Source organism: Odontesthes bonariensis, chromosome 2, assembly GCF_027942865.1.
Source record: "Odontesthes bonariensis isolate fOdoBon6 chromosome 2, fOdoBon6.hap1, whole genome shotgun sequence".
Lineage (NCBI taxonomy): Eukaryota > Metazoa > Chordata > Actinopteri > Atheriniformes > Atherinopsidae > Odontesthes > Odontesthes bonariensis.
Window position 1 is genome coordinate 16,938,511 of NC_134507.1, and position 22,574 is coordinate 16,961,084.

At 38.3% G+C, this 22,574-nt stretch overlaps 1 protein-coding gene across 6 annotated transcripts in view; it reads left to right on the plus strand.

Moving 5' to 3' along the window:
* The window catches only part of kcnma1a (potassium large conductance calcium-activated channel, subfamily M, alpha member 1a), a 154,312-nt gene that overhangs the window by 62,425 nt on the left and 69,313 nt on the right, over window positions 1-22,574 (plus strand). For all 6 annotated transcript variants that reach the window (XM_075478377.1, XM_075478379.1, XM_075478373.1 and 3 more), the window contains exon 3: window positions 12,982-13,043. In XM_075478377.1, the coding sequence (XP_075334492.1) occupies window positions 12,982-13,043 (62 nt within the window). The remainder of the gene's footprint in view (window positions 1-12,981; window positions 13,044-22,574) is intronic.

Below are 22,574 nucleotides of genomic sequence, written 5' to 3' on the forward strand. Positions count from 1 at the left end.
ACCACCTTTTAGTATTCACACAGCAATCTCCTCATTTTAAAGTGGTCCTTTTGCATTTTGCAGATGGGAAGTAATTATAGTTATGCAACTGTCAAGTTTGATAAATGGCTCAATTGCACACCCAAAAATAGTGTTATTGAAAATTAAGGAGTGAATATATTTCTGTGCAGTGATTTAAGTCATCATCATTGTTTCTCTTGATACTCTGTTTATAATGCCATTTGAACTAACTTATTTATGCTCTCTGTAACAAGTAGCAACTTTTTAGTCCTCCAGAACAATGTTTTCTTCTCTTTTGTATATCTTCTTTTTTCATTCTGTGAATAAATTTTAAGAAGCCACTTTCCTGGGTTTTCTTGTATAAAGGAGCTGTGAAAGCATAAATCAATAGTAGTGACATGTCACAGCGCTCCTTTACTGCTTTTCGCAAAACCAGGGAGATTCCCTCAGGTTTGTGTTTCAATCTTGGGTCACAGTTTTTTCAGAAAGGGAGCAGCCCTACCCGACGTTTCGTTGTCAGCTGTGAAGGATTCCCTTCCTGACAGAGGTCTTAGAGGAGGTCTTGTAGTGTTTTATTGTCACCAAAGCTTAATGGGATGCAGGGAAGGGAAGAGAGAAGGAAGGGAGAATTTGTCAGGATTTAATCTGAGGCCAGCAGGGCTGCATGACTTATTACATGTAGGGGTCTTACGTCGTCGTGATGTGAGACTTGCTGGATTGCACTTAAAATTTAAATGGCCATTTATACAAAAAAACACTTGATTTTTCTGTCTCTGTACCAGCAGCAGCCGTATCTACAGGCTTTAAATGTTAAGGTAATTTGTCCGTCCTTCAGTCTTATTCTCATGAGCACGATATCCCTTGAATGCCTTTAGGGACTTTCTTCAAATTTAGATGTGACCTCACATCTGTCCCATTCTTGTTAGTGCGATATATCAGAAATGGCTGGAGGAAATTTCATTCCCTCTGTCAAACAATGTCGTTTTTGACTAAAGGATGAACTGCTTAACGTTAGGTGGTCAAAGGGCAATGTTATTGTGACTAGCCAAATTATGCATTTCTGACCATTATTCAATACAATAAGTCAGGAAGTGAAGGGGAATTTTTGACCATGTTTTAGATTTGATTAAATACTAATCTATGCTGCCTGGTTGTAGATGTGTGTAAAGTGTCCATGTCTTAGAATTTGTATATTTTAGATTCCAACATTGAAATAATTTTTATCTTAATCTATATGCCTATGTTGAAAAATAAAGGCGTCTGTAATTCACACCTGTATCAGTTGGCAGTTGATAAAAAAAGTGATCAAGCAAATGTGTTTCCATTTCAGTTTGACAAGGTCAAAATTGAACAACTCAGGGGTGACGCAGCTGTCTTTTCAAAAGCCCTGATGGTGACTGCATCAGCACATACAATGAAAAGAACAACGTTTGCTCAGCAATAAATTTGTTTTCTTGAAATCTGCATGAGTGACAACTTCTACTAATACTACAGCTGCTTGAACTACTAATATAGCATAGAAAAATAACTGCGTAAACAGGAGGGACAGTCAGAGCAACAGACTAAATGTCTTGAGTCCCCTCCTTATATATGAATATATTGCCAGGAAAAACAAGAAATATTTTCAGCAATTTATTGAACGATGGGAAATCATAAATGGAAACATAAATGGAATATGTATATATGGTAAAAGGAGAGTTTTTACGATTCTAATCAGACTGAAAGTCAATATTCGTTATGAGCACCTACATTCTTCAGCACAACCCTCTTGGACAAGTTTTTTTTGTATTTATTTAAGTATTCTTCAGCAATAGTTCTCCAGGCTTCTCGAAGGATGTTCCAGAGCTCTTCTTTGGATGTCGGCTGCCTTTTGCTCCGTTTTCTGTCAAGATGATCCCACACTGCTTCAATGATCTTGAGGTCTGGCATCTGGGGAGGATTCATCACTCCATAAGAATTGTTGTAACTGATTGTCAGTCCTGTTCTTGTGTTGTTTGGCATACCTCAGCTTTTTCTCCCTTATTCCCTTCCTCATGAAAGGCTTCTTGATAGCCAACCCTCCATGGAGACCATTTCAGATGAGGCTTCAGTGAACAGTAGATCAACTGAAGGTTCAGATGCATCTCTCGGGTCCTGTGTCGGGTCTTTGCTGGATTTTATTCCCCATTTCTTACACACTTTCAGACACTGTTCATGTCCTGTGGATAGTTTTATAGGCCTGCCGCTTCTTCTCTTGTCCTCCACTTGTCCAGTTAGCAGCATGGAAATTAGTCGTGGGTATTTGGGTGCACTTTTTATCATGATCCTCTTCCATGCATTTTTGGGCTGTTGGCCCAAGTGTAAATTTAAATACACTTAAGTAATTCCCTGATACTCGGGGACAAGTGGAGAAGTTTGTGGACGTGTGATATCCAGTATCGAAAAGTGACACTTAACCCAGAGTCTGTTGTGCTATGTTACTGAAAGCCTCCATTGAACACCCTCATTAATTCTTTAATATGGCTCACAGTTAGCATTGCAGCAACAGCTTAACTCTTCACTAAAAATAATGTTGCCTTCTAGCTAGCACATATATGCATAATGGGCGTACTGTAAGGGTGACTCAATGCTGTGGCAGCAAGTTTTCTGTAAAACCTCATTTAATATTCTGCAGTTAAACTCCATTTTAAAGAAGGAACCATCTATAAGCTCATGTAGTGGATGACAGGTGGAGAATGGAAATGATGATTGAGAATTTTGAAAATTCCAACGCTGTCAGCAGTTCTTTGCAGGCCGGTCACATGTGCTCTCTCATCATCTCTGTGCTGGTTCAATCCCAGTGGAGGTCCTCCCCTCTGTTTTATGGACAAACGCAAACAAACATGATGTTGAAGACATGATTCGCTGGCCCTTGCACATAGAGAGTTGAGTATGTTTGTGCACACTTGGACACACTGTGGCATTTAAGCTCTTGGTTCACCATTGAGGACATGCTCTAATATTTCTCTTCCCTTCAACGTTCTTCCTCTTCAGCTGCGCTCTGTTACTCTCATTCTGTCTCTGCCACAAGCCCTTTTCCACCACCTCTTAATGCTTCTCATGTCCCACAGGGCTGAGGGGCTCTCTCCAATATTCTCTCATCCTCCTGCCACAATCACCTTCAATTTTTTCCATCTCTCCTTTCCTCCCCTGTTCCTTTTCTCAAGGTCACGGTCACAGTCTGTTTCTCTAAAACGCTGCCATTACACAGACAAAGAGAAAAAGTAGCTTGCTGTTCTAAAATCTCACAGAAGCTACTCTTAGTGAGGCTTAATTTTGCAGCCACACTTCTCTCGTCGTGCATATGTACAAGAAAAAAAGAGAATTTATTTATTCTTTCATCAATCAGTGATGCTATAAAGAAGCTTTTAGAGGAGATTTTTAGAATTGTGGTCCTGTGCGTATGTAATAGATCCCCACAGGCCTTCTCTTCATCTCCCACTGACAGATGCTCATTTTAGGAGCTGTCATTCTGTCAGACCTGAGAGGCTTTCCTTCATAACCACCCCCTTCCCACCCTCTCCCCTGTCAATCACCGTCTCTGTTGCCTAGGTGCAACAGTATGTGGCCATCTGCGTGATAAAGGCCACAAAGGTTAAACAAAGCCATCTTCCAGAGTGCAAGAACATTGTATTTTGATTTATGTGTGTGAGTTTCATATCAGAGATTTATGTTGTAAAAAAATGACAAGTAAATAGATAAATTGTAGACATTGTGGGGACATGTCAGTTTATTTACAGTCTTCCTGGATTTATGTAAGACATAATTCATGTCTTATGCAAATGGCCATAGCTGTGTATTCTGGAACATCTTTTATTTGCCTCGTTTGATATCTAAGGTTGTCTAAGTGTTAGTGCAAAACCTCTAAATATTTAGTGGGCATGTTAAAGAATCCTCACAGTGAATATCAAACCAGAGGATTTGCTTATTCATCCAAAAGTAGACTTATGATGCTAATTCCAACCAAAGTCATTGTAGAGGTGTGGCTCTAGCAAATTATACATTTTTGTTGTGAAGTAAGGCAAGGCAAGGCATCTTTATTTATATAGCGCATTTCATACCACAGGCAACTCAATATGCTTTACATAAAGACAAGGCCTTTAAAAGAACAGCATAAAGCAGCATAAAAACAAGCAATTTAAAAAGAATAAAAAAAATAGAATAAAAATTAAAACACAGTTAAAAGCAATCAAAGAAGAGAGGAAAAAGAAAAATATAAACTCAACCATAAGCACATTGAAAGAGAAATGTTAAGAGAAAAAGTATAAAGAAAACATGCAGACACACTCATTAACCGTAGCAGTCCAAAATGTGCCATGGAATAATCCAGAACTGCTTGTTCTGGCTAGTTGTTGGTTTGCACCTGTTTCATTTTAAACAGTCAGCACTCTGAAAATGTTACATTTCACACCACATTTATATTTTCATGCCTCAAAATCAGACACAGCTCCAGTAGTCAGATTTACAGTCCTGCTGTGTCTAATTCAAATAACCAAAAAGTATTTCAGGTGGTCCTGTAAACAGACATGTATTCAGTATCTTGTGATTATCTCTGAACAGTCATTGTCTGCTTAGGCGTTGCCCAATTTTCGAATTCTTTTAATTTTCTTGTTTCTGTTTAACACACAATCCCCAACAATTTTGAGACACATCATGAAGAATGTCCTTTTACTCATTGCCTTCACAGTCACTGTGAGGTCAAATAGCATGATGAGGCCTTGAGTTTGGCATTTGGCTTTTTGCCATTTTGGTCTTTTTGGAGCTGCAAGTCACCATATTTAGACATGAGGGCGGAGTGTGATAAGTAAAACCTGATTGAACGTATATATCTATCTAATTTTGAAATGATTTTTCAAAAAGATATCCATCACACTGAGCAGGAGTAAATCTAGCTTTTGACCTTGGGATGTCTTAAACAGTAGATGTAAAGATGCAAAGATGTACAAAAATTTTATTGATTTAGGGTTTTTGTTGAGAGAGGTTGATGCTTTTTGAATGGAAATCCACTTGAGCCAGACATATTTTGGAGCCAGTGCCTAGCAGTACAGTAGTCATGAATATTGCACTTAAATGCACTTCTGTGTTGCCTTCGCTTTTGGCGGTGAGTGACGACATCTGTCTGTTATATGACAAAAGAAGAAAGAGAATCACTGGCGATGTACCAGCCACAGATCTTGTTTAAATTTTCCAAAGTGAAAATCATTTTCCAACAGTGTTTTTGACCGTTTTTTTTTTTTTTTTACATGTATACGCCATTTAATGTATTTCTAATTCTCCAATCGAATCTCTAATTTTGCACTTGATTTGGTTTAAATTCAACTAAACGTGAAACCTTAAACATAATTGGGAACCAGACAGCAGCTTAACATTTTAAAGTCATCAAATGAATAAGATAAATTACATGATTTTTATGTTTCAAGAATTCATATTCACTTCTGTGTTCTGACGTTTTTATCGTCCCTTCATAAACAAACATGACTGCCACAGATGGTGTGGAATATAATGTTATACTTTACCTGTAAATCAATAAAAAAAATTAATATTTTACAGGTACGCATCTGTAGTATCATGTTGACTTTAATATTTCCCATCGCTATCTATCTCCTGCTGTTGTTTTAGGAACATCTGTGAATTCTAATGTGCTATTCGCTGCAACAGATCCTCATAAAATTTTCGCATAAAGAAGCTTCTACAGTTTCAGTTTTTGGTGACGTCATATCTGGGATATAGCTTTAGAATTTTTCAACAGTTAAGGTTGCAGTTTGTGAGTGGGCACAGAAGAACTCGTATCAGAGTATCTACAACTAAGAAAAAAAAAAAAAAAAGATCTTTCCATTTTTTTTTATAGCATTCTCAATGAATTCCCAGGCAGTTTGAAAAGCTTCATTTCTTCCTGTGCAGAATAGCTCTTTTATAGGTGAATGATAAAGATGATTCTTGAAGGACAGCTACGTGTCCTTCCACCAATCCTTTATTCACCTGGTTCTCTCCCTAGAGACAGTGGCTTTGTGACCTTGGGCAGTAACACAAAAGGAGCTGGCTGCGGGGGAGTCAGGCAGCAGAAGATATGATAAGAGAAGAAGAGACAGGACTGTGTTGCTGTGTGCATCATACAGAGCCTACAGTCTTTTCCCTCCTCCACTCCAGCTCAACAAATCAGATATAAAAACTAAGTTATCTAAAAAAAATAAGCTTTCACATAAAGCTGGTACTGAAAAGAAATACAGCTGACAGATGAGATGTGTCCAGTGATATGGATTTCCTAGTTCCCAGCATTAACTGGTATAGTATTAATCATATTTATCAGACTTATTATAGTCATAACATGAAAGCAGTTTAATTGTTTCTCCTCTTATCTTATTTCACTTTTGTTTTTCTTCCTTCCATTTTCTCCTAGCAGGATTGAATAAAATTCCTTTACAGACTGTATCCTGCCTGTTTTATTCTCTCATGATTTAGAATTGTGAAATCAGTTAGTGGGTATAATGAAAATCTAAAAGGGGGAAAAAAAAAACAAAAACCTTCTTGTAAAGTAAGGAACTATTTTGATGCTATATTGTAAATAAATGTCACTGGAAAATTTATTTAGAGGAACATAGTGTGAAGTGTGCTTTCCTGTAGGGGGATGCAGGACTGTTGCCTCAAAATTAAAGCTCTAAAATGTATTATTTTCAATTTTCATCAACATTTTGACTATGTATTACAAACCTTAAGTAGACCTAAAACACCCAAATATATATGAGTCCTGTTAATAATAAACTTTACAGCGCTATCTATGGCAGTAATTGGTATGACTGCCAAGGTATGAATTGGTATGCCTCTGTCGCATCCTTTCAGTCGCACAGTGGGAACGGGTAGATTGGGTTGAGTTATGCAGGGTGTGACTAGAATACAGAGTGCTTTTCTCATAGAACGTCACATCATATGTACATCTGTGTCACTGTCCTGAGCCCCCTCCCATTTGAGCTCAAAGGAAAGGGGGGATCACAATGTGTGCTGCAGTATGGATGCATGCCATCAAAGTTTAATGGATGTTTCGTTTGTTGACATTGTCCTGGTGAAAAGCTTACACTCTCACCTCATGCCTTGACATGTGATTGTGTTTCCTTGTGGGTTCAGGACTGCACTGCCAGTGTGGATCTGTGACTGATAATGTAGTATAGGTTGTGAAGGCAAACACTTCGGAATGGATGAAGATGTTTACTCTGCATTGCAAACATTTTGACAAGATGGCGAGCGAGGAAAATGTGCTCTGTTTCACTGTCATGTTAATTGCCCAGAAAATCTGTATGGATTATGAATGTTTACTGACCTCATCTCTTTTTTGTTTAAACCTACTTTTAAAACAGATGTACTGCATACTGTGTTTACGGATTAAATCCATGGAAAATCAGAAACAGTGCACCGGTTTAGAGCTTTCCTTGGCTGAGGACCTCTGAAATCCTTTCTGGCTGAGGCATCAATCGGACATTTTGGAGCTCCTCTTTCTGACTAACCCACCGAGCCAGTACGGATTAATGAACAAGCTTATCCCAATGCCGCACAGTACTGACAGGCATTCTTGATTTTTCACCAAGGACTCCCAATCATGTAATCTTGGGGAGCCCATCAAGATTCTGAGAAAAAAATGTATTATCTTTGACCAAAATATTCTATTTCAGATTTCTTTTGTTGTCTTTCTGAACTGCTGTTCCCACAGTTCTATTTAACTTTGTTTGATGTTGACTTCTAAAAGCTCTGCAACAACAGCATAGATATGCAGATATTTGTATTTCTGGATAAACTAAACTCGCATGTTTCTTTGGGCTTTACTACATTCACTTGCACCAGATTAGAGACCAGCGATTTAATAAAGAGTTGGACACCAGTTGCTGGGGTGACTAATAGAAGAAATCCTTTGATCCCACCAACAAAACAGCCAGCCTATAAAAGCATTTTTGATGCAGTGACCAGTGAGAAAGTGTGTTGTGTTAACCGCTTGGGTGACTGAGAGCAAATCTATAAGGAATAATTAACTGTAGAAAGAGAATCTCTACTAGCAAATTTACATTATGCACAACCACATATAAATACCAACCCTTTATATTCATATAAATTAAGTAGTAGTCTTCTACAAGTTTCCACATATACAACATAATTCGGAAATTCTTTTGAATTCAGTATAGGTTGTCTTATATGACAAAATGTTGATAATTTAATTGAGGCAAGCAAGTAAGTGACATATAAAAAGATTTTATGACTCAAAGTTTGTGCGTTCATGAATGGGCAAACAGGACTTGTTTAGAGAGTGGTCTTGATTTCTGTGAAAAACTGATGTAAGGTATTCCCTGACTTCAAATAGCTGAAGCTCTATGTGTGTCCTCTGTAACACAAAAGCGTAATAACTCCTGCACTAAACTCTTAGTTCTGTCCTCTATTACTGTCTTTGTGTGACCTTTTTTTTTTCTTTATCTATCATCAAGAGCTGTTGTTTTCGTGGCTAACATTGTTGCTGTATTTACATGGGTTACCATCGATATATTCAAGTACATCATGGTAGGATAACCACTTCTAAATCTCTTTTTATATGTTCATCACATTCACAAGTGTGCTGCAGCTCGTTATTATTTTCTGATGAAGGCTAATACACCATCTGCCCATCCCTGCCTCTCACTGGCTAGTTGCCTTAATTGTTGTTAGTTTCATTCATGATATTTAGGACTCAAATTTAGCACTGATGCTTACTCCCTAATGCCAAGCAATTGGACAATGTGCAATACTGCCCCAGTTTTGGAAAAAACAAAATATGGAAAAGCACTCATTATATGTCACTATTTTTATAAAACAGGACATTTTTCCCTTTACTGGACAGGTACTAATAAAAATCAGTCAGGAATTAAGAGTTTGCCCACTTCTTGAGGCACGGCAACATCACTGAGGTTAAGGGAAAATTTCAGTTCTGTCTAAGTCCCAAGTTATGTTGACCCATCCGTTTAGTCCAACCTCCTCCCCATACAGCCTAAAGCTGAGCTGTGCATGGCTTAGGAAGACGAGCAAGGCTAGTGGTTTGATTATATTTATTATGTTAAATGATCCAGCCCAAATGTCTTTGAGTAAGATACTGAACCCCTGATGTGTATTTGTATAGTTAAAAAGCTCTTTGCAATTAGGTGAGTGCAGCCTGTAGCATAAGTACTTTTCATGGTCAACAGCTCTAGATAAATGTAGTCCTTTTAACACCTTACTTCACCCTTTGCTAAAGATGGACAAGAGTCATACTTACTGTTACCACAAGAGAGCTAAAAGGAACATGATTTAGAACTTTGTTTGTCCCAGGTGTTTAGTTGAAAAAAAGATTGCCCAAAAATGAAGATATTCCCATCATGTCCAGTGAAAGTTACCTGTGTGCAGATGCACTCGCTAAGTTTGACAAGAAAAAAATGTCCTCCATTTTTTTTTAATAGAAATTTGGAGAAGACGAAGGACTATTTATCTCTCATGTGGTCAGCCCACCATTTTAGACACCATTCCTTGGTTCCTTGTTTTTTTTCTCAGACTCTATCATCATACGGTGCCCTTAAGGGACAGAGGAAATCATTACTATTGAAAAGGATGTGGTGTGTAAAATTTTGGCCCGCTTTTTAGGACAGCTTCACAGACGAGCCCTGATGAGTTTATGAAGTTCTTTAGACAGCCAACTAAACTGAGAGTACCAGCCTTGCACGTGTAAGTTATTACGTGTTTACAATTCTGATGGTGTCATGTGAGAGCCGCCACCTTTAGCCTGCTTGCAGCACTGGAACCTGAAACCCACACACATTAAAGTTCACGCACACACACACACACACACACACACACACACATATAAACACACATTTGTCACAGCCCTGTTTACACTTGCAGTCTTTCAGTATGCCTGCTAAAGTGCGCCTCAGAAAACATCTGACAGATATAGCTTAGCACCTTAAATATAGCAAGGGATACACCAATGAAAACCTACACGGCTATTAAAGAGAAAACATAGATATCACGTCCCAATGTTGCTCCTTTGACATGATGCCGTCAATTCCAGTTGACTCGCCTCATCACACTTGCATCATGAAATGCACATTTAAACCGTCCCTTAAAGCAATTCACAACTATTTCAGATGCATCTGTAAAAGCATCTTTCTGCTTTTGTTTTTGTCCTTTTTTGTAAGTCGAAGGGAATGCGTCTCTGCCCTTACCACTCCTGTAGGTTTCCCCTGTTTATCACATTGCTCTTGGTCTGCTGTGGCGGTTGCTCAGTTGGTTGTCAAAGGTAGATTGTTGGTTTGAGGATAACAACGAGCCACTGTGCGTGGGGAGAGTGAGAGGTTGGTGGATGGGGTGAATTTGCTGTCACAGTTGAATAACTGGGTCAGTTTAAGATGATGACACTTCTTATCTCTTCAGCTCATTGCTGGATGTTCACCGTTAACTCGTCAACTGCTCAGCAACCGTTCACGGCTCGGTCATACTCTTAGTCCCCTTTTCCTAACCCGCCCTCACACATTTTATTTGAACTCCAGCAGCGGAAGCACAAGGTATCTCCAAGGAAATACCATATAACTCATTTATAGTATTTAACTCCATATAACTATATAAATGTTGTTCATTTTATGTGTATGCTTAAAATTGTGCCTCTCCTTTTTAAAGATAGCGATGCAAGAAGATTCACCAAGAAAAATACAACCTTTTTATTTGTTGTCAGTTGACCAGAGATTTACTGATATCGCTTAAGGTTGTTGAACCTGGTTCTGTTGAGTGTGAAAAGAATTCTGCATGTTTTTTCTTTGATATTGTAAAACTCACAAACCTAACAGTTTTAAGTATCAAAATAGATACAGCTTCTTGAAGTCTACTTTATCTCAATAACTCCTTGTTTCCCTTTAAAACCGCATTTGTCACATCACAACATTTTTTTTGATAAAGTTATGTCAGGAGTTCCAATGCAGGCTTTCTAGGTCTACCCACACTTTTGCTTCCTCTTTTTCTTCTTCCCCTAACTTTTAAAAAAAAAAAAAAAATAGAATAAATAAATAAATAAATCTTGTAAGTTTTGCACCCAGCGGGCAATGAGTCAAGTATGGCACCATATGGCTGCAGCTGTGACAAAAGATAAATTATTAATTACTATGAACCTCCCATGAAACATTCTCAATATAACAAGAAATGAAATGTTTTTACAACGTCTTCTCAATCCATTATGAGCTTTTATCTGTCAAGCCTGGAGCAGCACATGAACATTTTCAAGAAGTATTTTTATAATTATTATTATTGATAGGAGGAGAAAAGGTTTTAGTGTAGAGTTTTAAGCTTTCCAGAAAACCTTCAGGTTTTTACAAGCCTTTTTTCAAACAATGCCTTTGGTTGTAAGGGAATCGAAATATGGCATCTTTTTCTTTCCAAGATTACGTTCTAAAAATTTCAACTTTATCGTCCAACTTGATGAGAAATAACAGCAAAAGAAAACAAAATAATTCAAAATCAAATTAAGAAGAGAAAAAAAGAAAGGGGAAAAAATACCAACCCATCGGCATCGCTACCCATCAAAATCGGAGCCACCTCAGCACAGACATCCAAAAGATTTAGCTCACAAAAAAGAAAATACAGACAAAAACAAGCTGCACACACTGTATGTAACGGGTCTAGAAGTGGGGTATTTCCCTCTCTTCTATGTTGGTTTTCATTATTAAGTATATTATGAGCAGCTGTAGGGGAAAATGCAAGAGAACAGTATTTGAATGAGAGATGCTCTCTGATCAACCAGACCAGTGAAGTCCCTGCCATTTGAAGTGATTACCACAGAGTTTAGCATTGATCTTCACCTTGCCTCCTATGTTTGGAGCATTATTCATGTCCATGGTTTTTAAGGTTATTCTGTCCAGGGGCAACACTGAACCCAGAATCACCATCATCCTCTGTTCAAGCAAGAGGCTATTAAAAATGTAATAGGATGGGGGTGTTTATTTAATACCTCAGCCACAATGCATTGAATCAATACAAAGGAGCATCACATGAAGTAATCAAGCTCCCATCATCTATAATGGATGGAACAATCAGCAAGGAACAGTGGGCTTCTTTTGTGAGATGGCTGAATGGGAGAAAGGATCGCTGGGGAGGAACCATTATGCATCGCTACACTGGTCAGCTGTTGCGAAGATGATGATTAGATGGTGATGATGATAATGATAATGTGAACTCTAATGTTGGCAAGTGCCTTTTGCTGGAGGGGGTTATTGTGACATCAATTCTTTCAGTGTTGCGGAAAAAGAAAACCAGTTTCCTCTGTCTTTCTGCACCGACTTCAAAGAGAAATTTCTGTGTTTGTCAGTGTCATGCAATTTAATTTTTTACTGCTTGCTAAGATTTTTTTGTGTCTGCAACCTGTGAAATTATGCTGTAACAAAAATGTGTCAGAAGATTTTAGTCTCTACAATGTTATATCATGTGTTCAAATGCTGGACTGCTGCTGCTACTGCAGTGTCCCTAACCTTCCTTCACTTTAGTTGTTATACATTGTCACAGAAAGATTACACGGACCACTGTCCGCAGGGTTTATAAAAACCTTGACTCTCTTTTGTAGCCAAGAATTGCATGTCAACGCTTGCCCTCAATACCCTAAAAGCACGTTGTTGCTGCACTTTCAACATCAATTGATCTTAAAAATGTGTGTCCTTCCTTTGCTTTCTGATAACACTGGCGTTACTTTACACTGCCAGTATTCAGTACAGTGGTATTTGCTGACAGATAGGAGGCATTCATTATTCAGGTCATCCTTTTTGAAAATGTCCAACATTTTGCAACCTGCTGGGAGAAAGTCGCTGTTTAATTACAGGTGCCGGCTTCTGTCCACCGTGGCTGATGACAGCTCTTTCTTTGCTATCCAGTAAATTTATCTACAAAGTGGGAAAACATGCCACACTGTGCACTGAATAATTTTGTTTTTCCTTCTCTCCCCAGGTGGTGTTAGTGTTTGCTCTCAGCATCGGGGCCCTTGGAATATACTTTATAGACTCCTCAGAGTAAGTCTCAGTATGTTGTATGTGCTGAAATTAGTCAAATACAGTCAAAGTTGTGTTCCAGCAGCTATATTGATAAAAGATAGAAATAAAATCATCTTAGCATGTGCTCTACTTATCATTTTATCTCGGTACATACAAAAGCTTAACGGTGGTTGCATATGTGTGCTTTTATACTTTGTTCAATATCTGAAAAGCAAGCACATATTCACAACCCCACAAGGACTCTGAAGAAGCAATATACACACATACTATATGGACACAAACTTACACATACTCATCTAAGGTTTTGTCAATGGAAAGCCCATCAGTTTCCATGGTAACAGAGATACTCAGTGTATGCATTGGGAAGCTTGTTCTATGCTGAGCTCAGGAGTGTGGATATTGTCGGCTTATTTGAATTCCTCGCTGGCAGTCATCCAGAGACATATTGCAGGCCTGGCATCTGTCCCACAACCATTGCAGCTTCTTTCACACCATTTTGACTCCAACCACTCCTTCAAAGGGACAGTTTGGGATTTTATGCAGAGATGCAGTCTCGTTAAGATTGGCAGCATGTTTTGTGAGGACAGAGTCAATGTGAAATGGCTTCAGGTGAAATCTAGCAACTAACAGTTGCAGCTAAAACATTTTATTCAGCTTAATTGACTTTAACTGGTAGTGTTATATAGAAAAGGTTTGCATGAGTGAAGTTGGAATTGATGTTGCTGCAGCCACTTGAATATACTTGCTAAATGCAAGTGGGAATAGGGACTGCTGCAGGGATTCAAATGCTGTAGAATTGTGTCCTACTCCAGTTTCCTGCACACAGCTTCCACAAGAAGTCAAGCAGGCACAAAGTTTTTAATTCCTACCTGATGTCCATCTCCATGAACTGCATTTCTGCTGCTGGTTGGCCTAAGTCCACACCTCTGCAGGCAGATGTGAAAGAAGTAATAAGAATATTTACTAGAGTAAAAGCAGCATTACAAATGTGTCAATTATAGGTACTAGACCTGCTTGGAAAATCCCACTTAAGTACAGATGTATTGGACATCTTGACATCTTTTGATGCAATATCATAACACTAAAAAGATAAATCAGACAAAATAAAAAAAAACATAGTTCTAATATACAAATGTTCTATGCCAGCATTTTGTTTGAAATAAAACTGTGAGAGAAGTAAAAAAGGAGTAAAAAAAAGAAAAATCACAATTTGCTTAACCACACATATATATCTGAGATTTGGATTAATACTTAAGAATATGTTTAAAATGGTATTTTATTCACTTCAATAGCATGTCATCCTGTAGGCTATATTGTATACATTTTTCTTAAATAAAAAAAAAATATATATATATCAAGTTAATAAAGCCATTAAATAAATGTAGAGTAAAATGTATGTTTCCCTGTAAAATAGCATTGTATGAAGTAGCATAGAATGTAAGTAATCAAGTAGGGTGGGGTCCCTCAATACTGTACCTTTAGTACTGAGTAAGTGCACCTCAATACGTTCCAACACTGTCTGCAGTGAATACTTAAGAAGCACCAAGTGCTGTTTTTTTTTAAGCTACATCTGGCCTGGTGTCATGTGAGAGCTGTAAGTAATACAGATGTTTGTGTTCATGAAAGCCTGTAGTTGAAAGTAATATTCATCTTTTTATTCATCAGCATTTGGTATGTTAGACATAGAGCCTGGAAAACACTAAAGCTATTACATTTCTTTTTTATAAAGTATATCTTTGTATGTGGGTTAGATTGTATTTGTTATAGCTCTTCATAAAATCTTCCCTTTTTTTTAATGGTTATCTTTTTATTCCATACCAGGCTACAAAACCAGAAAATCACCACAATCAAATGTGTTTGTTTTCAGAGCTCATTTCATTTTATGTGCTATGTTGCTCATGGACCACCGTAAGCTAACGTATTCTTTTCAAATAAGGGGAGGTTTATTCCCTTTTCACAAAGAAATGACAAAAGAATATGTGACAGTGCCCTAAATGTGTGTGCCCTTGTCTGTGCTTTATTTCACGCACCAATGATTTATCAAAAACAAAGCCTCAGATATTTACTGCAGAGCCTGGAGTAATGGAAGGTGGGACCATAACATATTAACTGTACCAATGATATTTTGTCATTATATTCATTCTTTTGCTGGCTGTTGTTTAGGATTTTCTAGTGAAGTAATGGTTAGCTTCTGTGGTTTGTTTTTACTTTAATACGAAGTCTATTCTCCCTGAGGAAAGCAGGAGTCTAAACCACAAAGAGATACTGTATAAAATCCTCAGAAGAAGTCAATCTAAATTGTAATCTAACTTGCTCTGTCTTATCTCTTAGCAGCAGTGGAAAATTATTCATGGTATAAATTCACTCACCCATTTGTACTTCAGGATAAAACTCCTTACTTCCTCCTCTGGATCTTTGCCTCTCCGTAGATTCTGCCTTTGCCCCGTTTTTGCACTCCTCCGCCTCCAGCATTTGTCTTCAAACAAAAAGTTGGAATCAAGACACAAATTTGTCCTCTTGTAAAAGTTTTTGATCTCCAACCAATGCTCTGGTGATCACCAGGGATTAGATTAAATTATTAACATCCTAATCAATGATGAATCATTAGGTGCTTTAGGTATAAGTAGACCTCAAATGCAGTCAATAGCCTTGATCCTGTAGGGATACAAAAAGTAATGCCTGATTGATGTTGAATATCGCATAGTCTATCCTTTATATTGATACATTTTTTAGTGTTATACAGCATTTTGCTCATCAAATACTGATAATTTTAATTCCATCCATTTTCTATACCCGCTTAATACAATTTTAGGGTCCCCCGGGGGGGTCTGGAGCCTATCCCAGCTGTTATTGGGCGAGAGGCAGGGTACACCCTGGACAGGTCGCCAGTCCATCGCAGGGCCACACAGAGACAAACGAGACACACAACTATTCACACTCACTCCTCGGGACAATTTAGAGTTGATCATTTGAATTAATCTATAGAATAGGTTTTACAATCAACAGGTGCCCATAACACAATTACGCGTTTGTTCTTTACAGGCAAGCAATGATTTACTAGTTTATATAAACTGAGGGAGGCTGAAAAGATAAAATAAGAGCCACAGCGTTTAACATGCAGGGTGGAAAAGAGAATATAATATAGTAGTGTTTAGTTTAGATACAGAGCTCCAGTTTTTCCCTGAAGTATCTTCACTCTGCATTTAGCATGTTTCTGTGTGAGCTGGCTTCCCAGAGGCATCGCCCTCATCTCTCTGTGCTCCCATTAAGACAGGGTCGGTCCCTCATCATCGTGATTAGCTCAAGCTTGTCACTGGAGTGTGTACATGTTCTCGGGCGGGGGGTTGCTGATCAACTCGGAGCAGGTTCAACCCTCCCTGGAGCTGGAGGTTTTGACATACCAAACAAAGCAAGGCCTGTATCACAACTTTACATTCACCACAGTCGCTGAATCCTGCGATGTGCTTGACACCATTTGTTATCTGTCAGAGAGCTGAGCTGACATTCCATCTTTATCAACTGTCTTCAGGGAATTTTTTTTTGTTCCATCTGCTATCGATAGCAAAATAATTTAACCCCCCCAATTATTTCAGTTTGTAATATTAGCCATTAAGAGAGAAGGTTACAAGATACTGAGATTCAGCAGACTGTTACAGAATTTAGCTCTTTTTAATCTACCTAGAAAGCATTCTGTGCTGGGGCCCAGATGTGTACCCACTTTTCCTCTTACTTTACCTTACATTCATTTCAGATGTATGATGAACATTCACTACAATGATCTTATACTTGCATGGTGAAAATGCTCTACACTTGACCTTCTGTCCACACAGCCTCCTTAACATTAAGTGTAAATGACCATGAGATCAATTAGCACAGATTTATTAGCCACCCTTTTAATGGTCCCAATTTCTTTGCCAAAAAAAGAAGCTACAGTCTCATTAGCCTTTCAAGCTTAGTGGTTTGCATTTCAGCTTCTCCTCCAATCTGCTGTTTAGGCCATTGGTTAAAGTGAGCATCATTCTGAAATTGTCTGTGAAAAAGGCAAGAGTAACAGGAAGGATTATGGTACATTCCCTGTGGTAAATGTAGAAAGAGACATTTGGTGGAATGAGTGCTTGTGGATCTTGGGAGGCTGGAGCTGCACAATGGGCTTTTAAGTTTACTTCAGTAATGCAGGGTAGTCCCTTTGGGGCAAGGACACACATGCACACTTACATACACACCAGGAGTTAAATGCTGGAGAAAATTTACCTTTGTTGAGGACAGGAAATGTTTTGTTTCCACCATTGTGCAGGTGGGGCTTTACTGGTAGGAGTTATGTTTGCCAGTATTCATAAAAATACAGAAAAGCCTTCAGTGGAGTTGGAGGGAATTGTTAATTGGATGCACACCCAGTTGAGCACAGAGAACACAGTCATTGACTCGACAACCATGTCGTTGTTAGGAGAGCTGATTGTGGAAACAGGAATGGAAATGTAGTCATTGAAAATGACTGTCCACAAGTTTTTTCCCCACAAAGTGGTTGTTTATCACTGTACACATGATAATTCACGATACGACACTGCCTTTTATGTTTATCTTGCACAACTGATGCTATTTTGGTGATGTTTGCAATAGGAGGATACTGCGTCTTCTCCCACCCACATCTGAATCTGCTTTAATACCCTTATCCTTCATTCCTTCATTTTCATCCTCTCTGCTCCCATGAAACAAAGAAGAATGTAGGACAAAGTCTCTGCAGGCTGCTCTTAAAGGGACGCCCTTGTTCCTGCTCCACTTCTGTTTCTATTTCTTTCCTCTCCCGATCCCACTGTGCCACACATCTAGACTTGTACTTGAACACTCTTGCACAGTCACGTTAACTTGCAGAAGGGCACATGTGGCTACAGACGCACAAGTGCAATTTTACTCTCTAAGAGGCCTCATGTGCCGCATCTTGTGCCTGTAACCCTATCATTAGTGTGTGATCAATGTCAGCACTGAAAAAAGAAACAGTACCTAATTACTAATTAATGGGGTAAGGTGAGAAATATGGCAAAGGAGTGAGATAAGCATGGCAGATCATTTGGTGATGAAGGGTAGCCTATAAATGGACGTCCCTTTAAGGTGTTGACAGTACTTGGGTGTTGTGCTTGGAATACCTCAGTGTTCGCATGGGTCAAAGAAGACTCTGTAAGCTCTTGAGGAGAGTTGATGAATATTAGACAGAATGCCAATTAATCAACAAGTTGTATCAAAAATACACGATTCATTTCCAAATATTCAACAGTTTTCTGAAATTGGCCACCCTGAGCCTAAAAGCCCCCTGCCACCTCCCCTTTTCTTTCTTTACTTTTATCTGGACTTGTAGGGGTACTTCCTCATTCTGAATGTTAGTAATATCATCAAGGCATGAAGTGTCAACAACACATCTGTTGATGATAAGCTTTTGTGTTATGGAACATCATAGCACTGATTTATCATTAAGGAGCCTCTGCCCAACCTGATGTGGCAGATGGTTTGTTACACAGAACCATCTGGGAAGTGGTCCAAACTGTTTGGAAAAGGGCAGGCATTTTCAGAGAATACTTGGCAGGTGATTGGAAAAACCATCTGTCTGTTACTGTCAGTAACTTGCAGATAATCTGAAACTACTTGCAGAGCCAGTGGGTAAAGTTACCTCTCGAAGCAACCAGTTAAGTGAAGATTGAAAACTTCCCTTCAGTCAAAACCAGGCAAGTATGTTGACAGAGCGATATATCTCTATAGAAAAAAACTGCATGTTACTGGCCAATGGTAGGTTGGCAGATAATATTGTGGGTAACTTGAACCAGTAAAAGTCCATTCAGGACCACATATCAGCCAGGGGTGCATTTTGATAATTCCATTCTACAAGTTCCAGTGTCCACAATATACTTGTGTCTGAAACAATGACAAAACAGTGTCAAGGTTGCATATGAGATTACTAAAAAAATAAATAAAAAACACACACAAAAGAAAGTAGATTACATTAAAGTTTACACATGAAAGAACATACAGAAGCCAAGCACCAGCTTATTAAATTACAAAAACTTGATGACAAACTGGTGACTTTTAATTAGCTTTTGACATTTCCCCTAAAATTTAAAATCAAGAATTTACAACATAATATTACAACAGAAGACTTTTTATTTAAATTAGTCTTTAGAATATATTAGGCCCTCTCTGAGGGTCCCGGCAGTTCCCCTCAGCTGAGAACACATGTCCATGGTAGTAACATATTTCACTGTTGTCATAATAAGCTGGATGAGTTGCCTGAAAACATCCTACTGACACAACATATATTTTGAATATATCTAATAAAATCCAGTCATTTGATAAAAAACAGGATGGGTTTCAGTATCAGTTCTTCTCTTAATAAAGAAATACGCTGCACTGCTGGTAGTGCTATAGTTGCCATTGTTGACTGTCATAACACCGAAAACTTGTCTAGGTCTCAGAATATGCTGCTTATTGGTCCAGACTGCTAAGCTTTGGCAAGATGGGTTTTCTTTCTAGTTCATTATCTTGCAAATCTCATGAGAATCAAGCCACCCCACAGGGTTTCATTGTTAATTGCTTTTGGTATCTGAGCATGACCTGAAAACGTTCCTAACAATACATTCAGGAGTCTTGTTTAGCTCACATGGATGAAGCCATACATTAACGGGAATGTACAACATCATAGCCCTGAAGTGTTATTCTGATGAGACAGGTGTTATCCACCAAATGGAAATCCAGAAACATGGCATGTCACACTGATTACAGTCTAATGAAAATAATTTGACTTTGACTTTGATAAACAGTTTTTTCCCTTTCAAATCAGATGCAGATCTTTATGGATATATTTAGAACATCCCATGACAACAACAGTTAACTAAATAAAGATGTAATTGGACTGAAAGCAGCTTTGTGACATTTTTAGGATTTTGAATCCACAGTGCCAATTCATGTTTACTCTGGTTATCCACTTGTGATGCACTTGTATGTGTTTTACAGCAACGGACACAATGCTATTACCAGCGTTGCAGAAGGCTTCTGGTTGATTCAATAAATTACAGAGAGCCACTTTTATTTTTCAGCACAACAAATGGACTTTGCACATGCGCACAATTTTGACTATGTTCAATAATTTTATTTTAATCATTTTATATGATTACAGTACAAAGATAATAAATTGCTTTGACAACAGTTCTCATGATCAACGCATGCAATTTTGCACAGTGAATTGCAGTTCAGCTTCTATCATACTGTAATTCCATCAGCTGAGGTTGCATTTTCACCACAAATGAGCCATTTGGGGTAGGAGCACACCCAGACCCTCGAGAGTTCAACTCTTTGCCTCTGAATGAAAAACTCAAGAGCACAACACAAAGCTGACAGGTGAGACTAAACGAGTGGTACTTGTGACATGCCACAATACTTATCTCATAAAAGGAGAAACAATGAATGAATCTAAAACCAATAAAAACAAATTAGTTTTTACTTTCTCTGTCATTAATATCTCTTAGTAAAATTAGATGTACTATTAGTAATAATCTAAGGATTGTAATTAAAGTTAAAAAGACGAAATGTCAAGCCTTTAATTTAGCCCTTGTGTTGTTACAGTTTTCTTTTTATTTCTTTTTTTATGAAACAAGTCAGGAATAACTTTGTAATTTCTCTCTTGCAGTGGTTTAGTTCTTTTTTTCATTTTTCAAGCATTTTTTTGCTGCATTGTATTACTTGTGGCCTTGCTATTTTCATTCAGAGACTACTTTATACCAAAATAAATGGCGTAGCGGAAATGCCTGTAGCAGCATGCAAGTCATTTGCATTCCCATGAAAAATTGAGTTACCTATTTTTAGCCTCCTTAGAGAGCTTTTATTCATCCATTGCCCTTGAAGACACTAAGTGTTTCTTAGTTTAGTAATGGTGCCTTGACCTAAATCTGTCATCTAAGCACAAATCTGTCCTTTCAGCGTCACATACACCTACTTGCTGTATAACTTTCATATAAACCCATCACACCTAGGAGAAATACTGCATTATAGCCAGACATTCAATCTCAGCCTCATCATCTCTCTTGTCTTTCTAGTTTTCCCCCTTTTTGAGCATATTTGTTGTCTTACTAAAAACAGTATTCTCTGACAAATCAAAATGCATGTGGGCTTAAAGAAGCGGTAAGACATTCATGCATGAAGAATGACTCAGATTTTGTGTGTGTTGCTCTGTGATTGTGAGCATGAGTCAGAAGGGTAGCAGTGTGTTGCTATTGTTTTCTCAGGGGGCAACCTTGCTGTTGCACCTGCAGTTATCCAAGGTCATGTGCAGGCTGAAGGACTGACCCCTTCTGACAGACTAAAGTTGGACTATTTTTAGAATATCATCATCAATATGCTCTGTTGCCCTTGAGAACAAACGAGTTTTACCTTTCTGGCTGCGTTTTCCAGAGGCAGAGTTCCTGGTCAGACGAGGTTAAAGTGGGGATTCATTTTATGCCCTAAAATAGACTTCCATGCTCTGCAACACCGTTTCGGGAAATCATTGCTCTCTTGTGTAGATGTATGCTATGTAGATGTAGATTGTATGTTAGTGCTAGCTTAACAATAAGCATAATGGGGTTAGAGAGGAGCAAGTCAAATTCATTAACCAATTTAGGCAAGGCAAGGCAAGGCATCTTTATTTATATAGCGCATTTCATACCACAGGCAACTCAATGTGCTTTACATAAAGACAAGGCATTTAAAAGAACAGCATAAAGCAGCATAAAAACAAGCAATTTAAAGAAAAAAAGAAAAAATAGAATAAAAATTAAAGCAATCAAAGAAGAGGGGAATAAGAAAAATATAAACTCAACCATAAGCACACCGAAAGAGAAATGTTTTTAACCTGGATTTAAAAGTGCTTACAGTTGTGGCTGATTTCAGTTCTGCTGGTAGTTTGTTCCAGTTGTGTGCAGCATAACAGCTAAAAGCTAAATTTACTGTGCATATAAGTTGACAGGAGTTCATCACAGGAGCTCTCTATGTGGCCATCTGCCCTTTTTCACTCTTGCTTTAACATCTTTCTCTCTCTTTTCTCCTTGTCTAATCCCTACACATTGTTCTGCTGTCTTTCTGTCTCTTCCTCTGTCCCCCTGCTCTTATCATTCTCTTGTCAGGCTGGGTGGTGTAACCCCAGGCTGTGCCAGTTTAAGGACTAACAAGTAACAAGAACTGTGGCAGATCTATTTTCTGCAGGACACTGGCAGCATGGGGTTCCTTGTGATTGCATAGTGTGAAGTGACATTGAGAGGGCAAATCAGGATTTTGTATTGTCGAACCCGCGTTTTGCGTATGAAAGAGAAACATATACGGGACTCAGTAACAGTAATGTATATACAGATCAGCAAAATACAGTCCAAGCCCTACAAATCATAATATGTTTGAGAAGCTTATACTGTTTTCCATCCTGCAAATGTCCACCTTTTTAGGCTATTGAATTGCCAAGCACTTCCAGTGGCACTTGTGGAGACTTGCGTGTCTGATGTGGCATGAAATTTGACATTCACACTGACCTTGTTGCTTGCT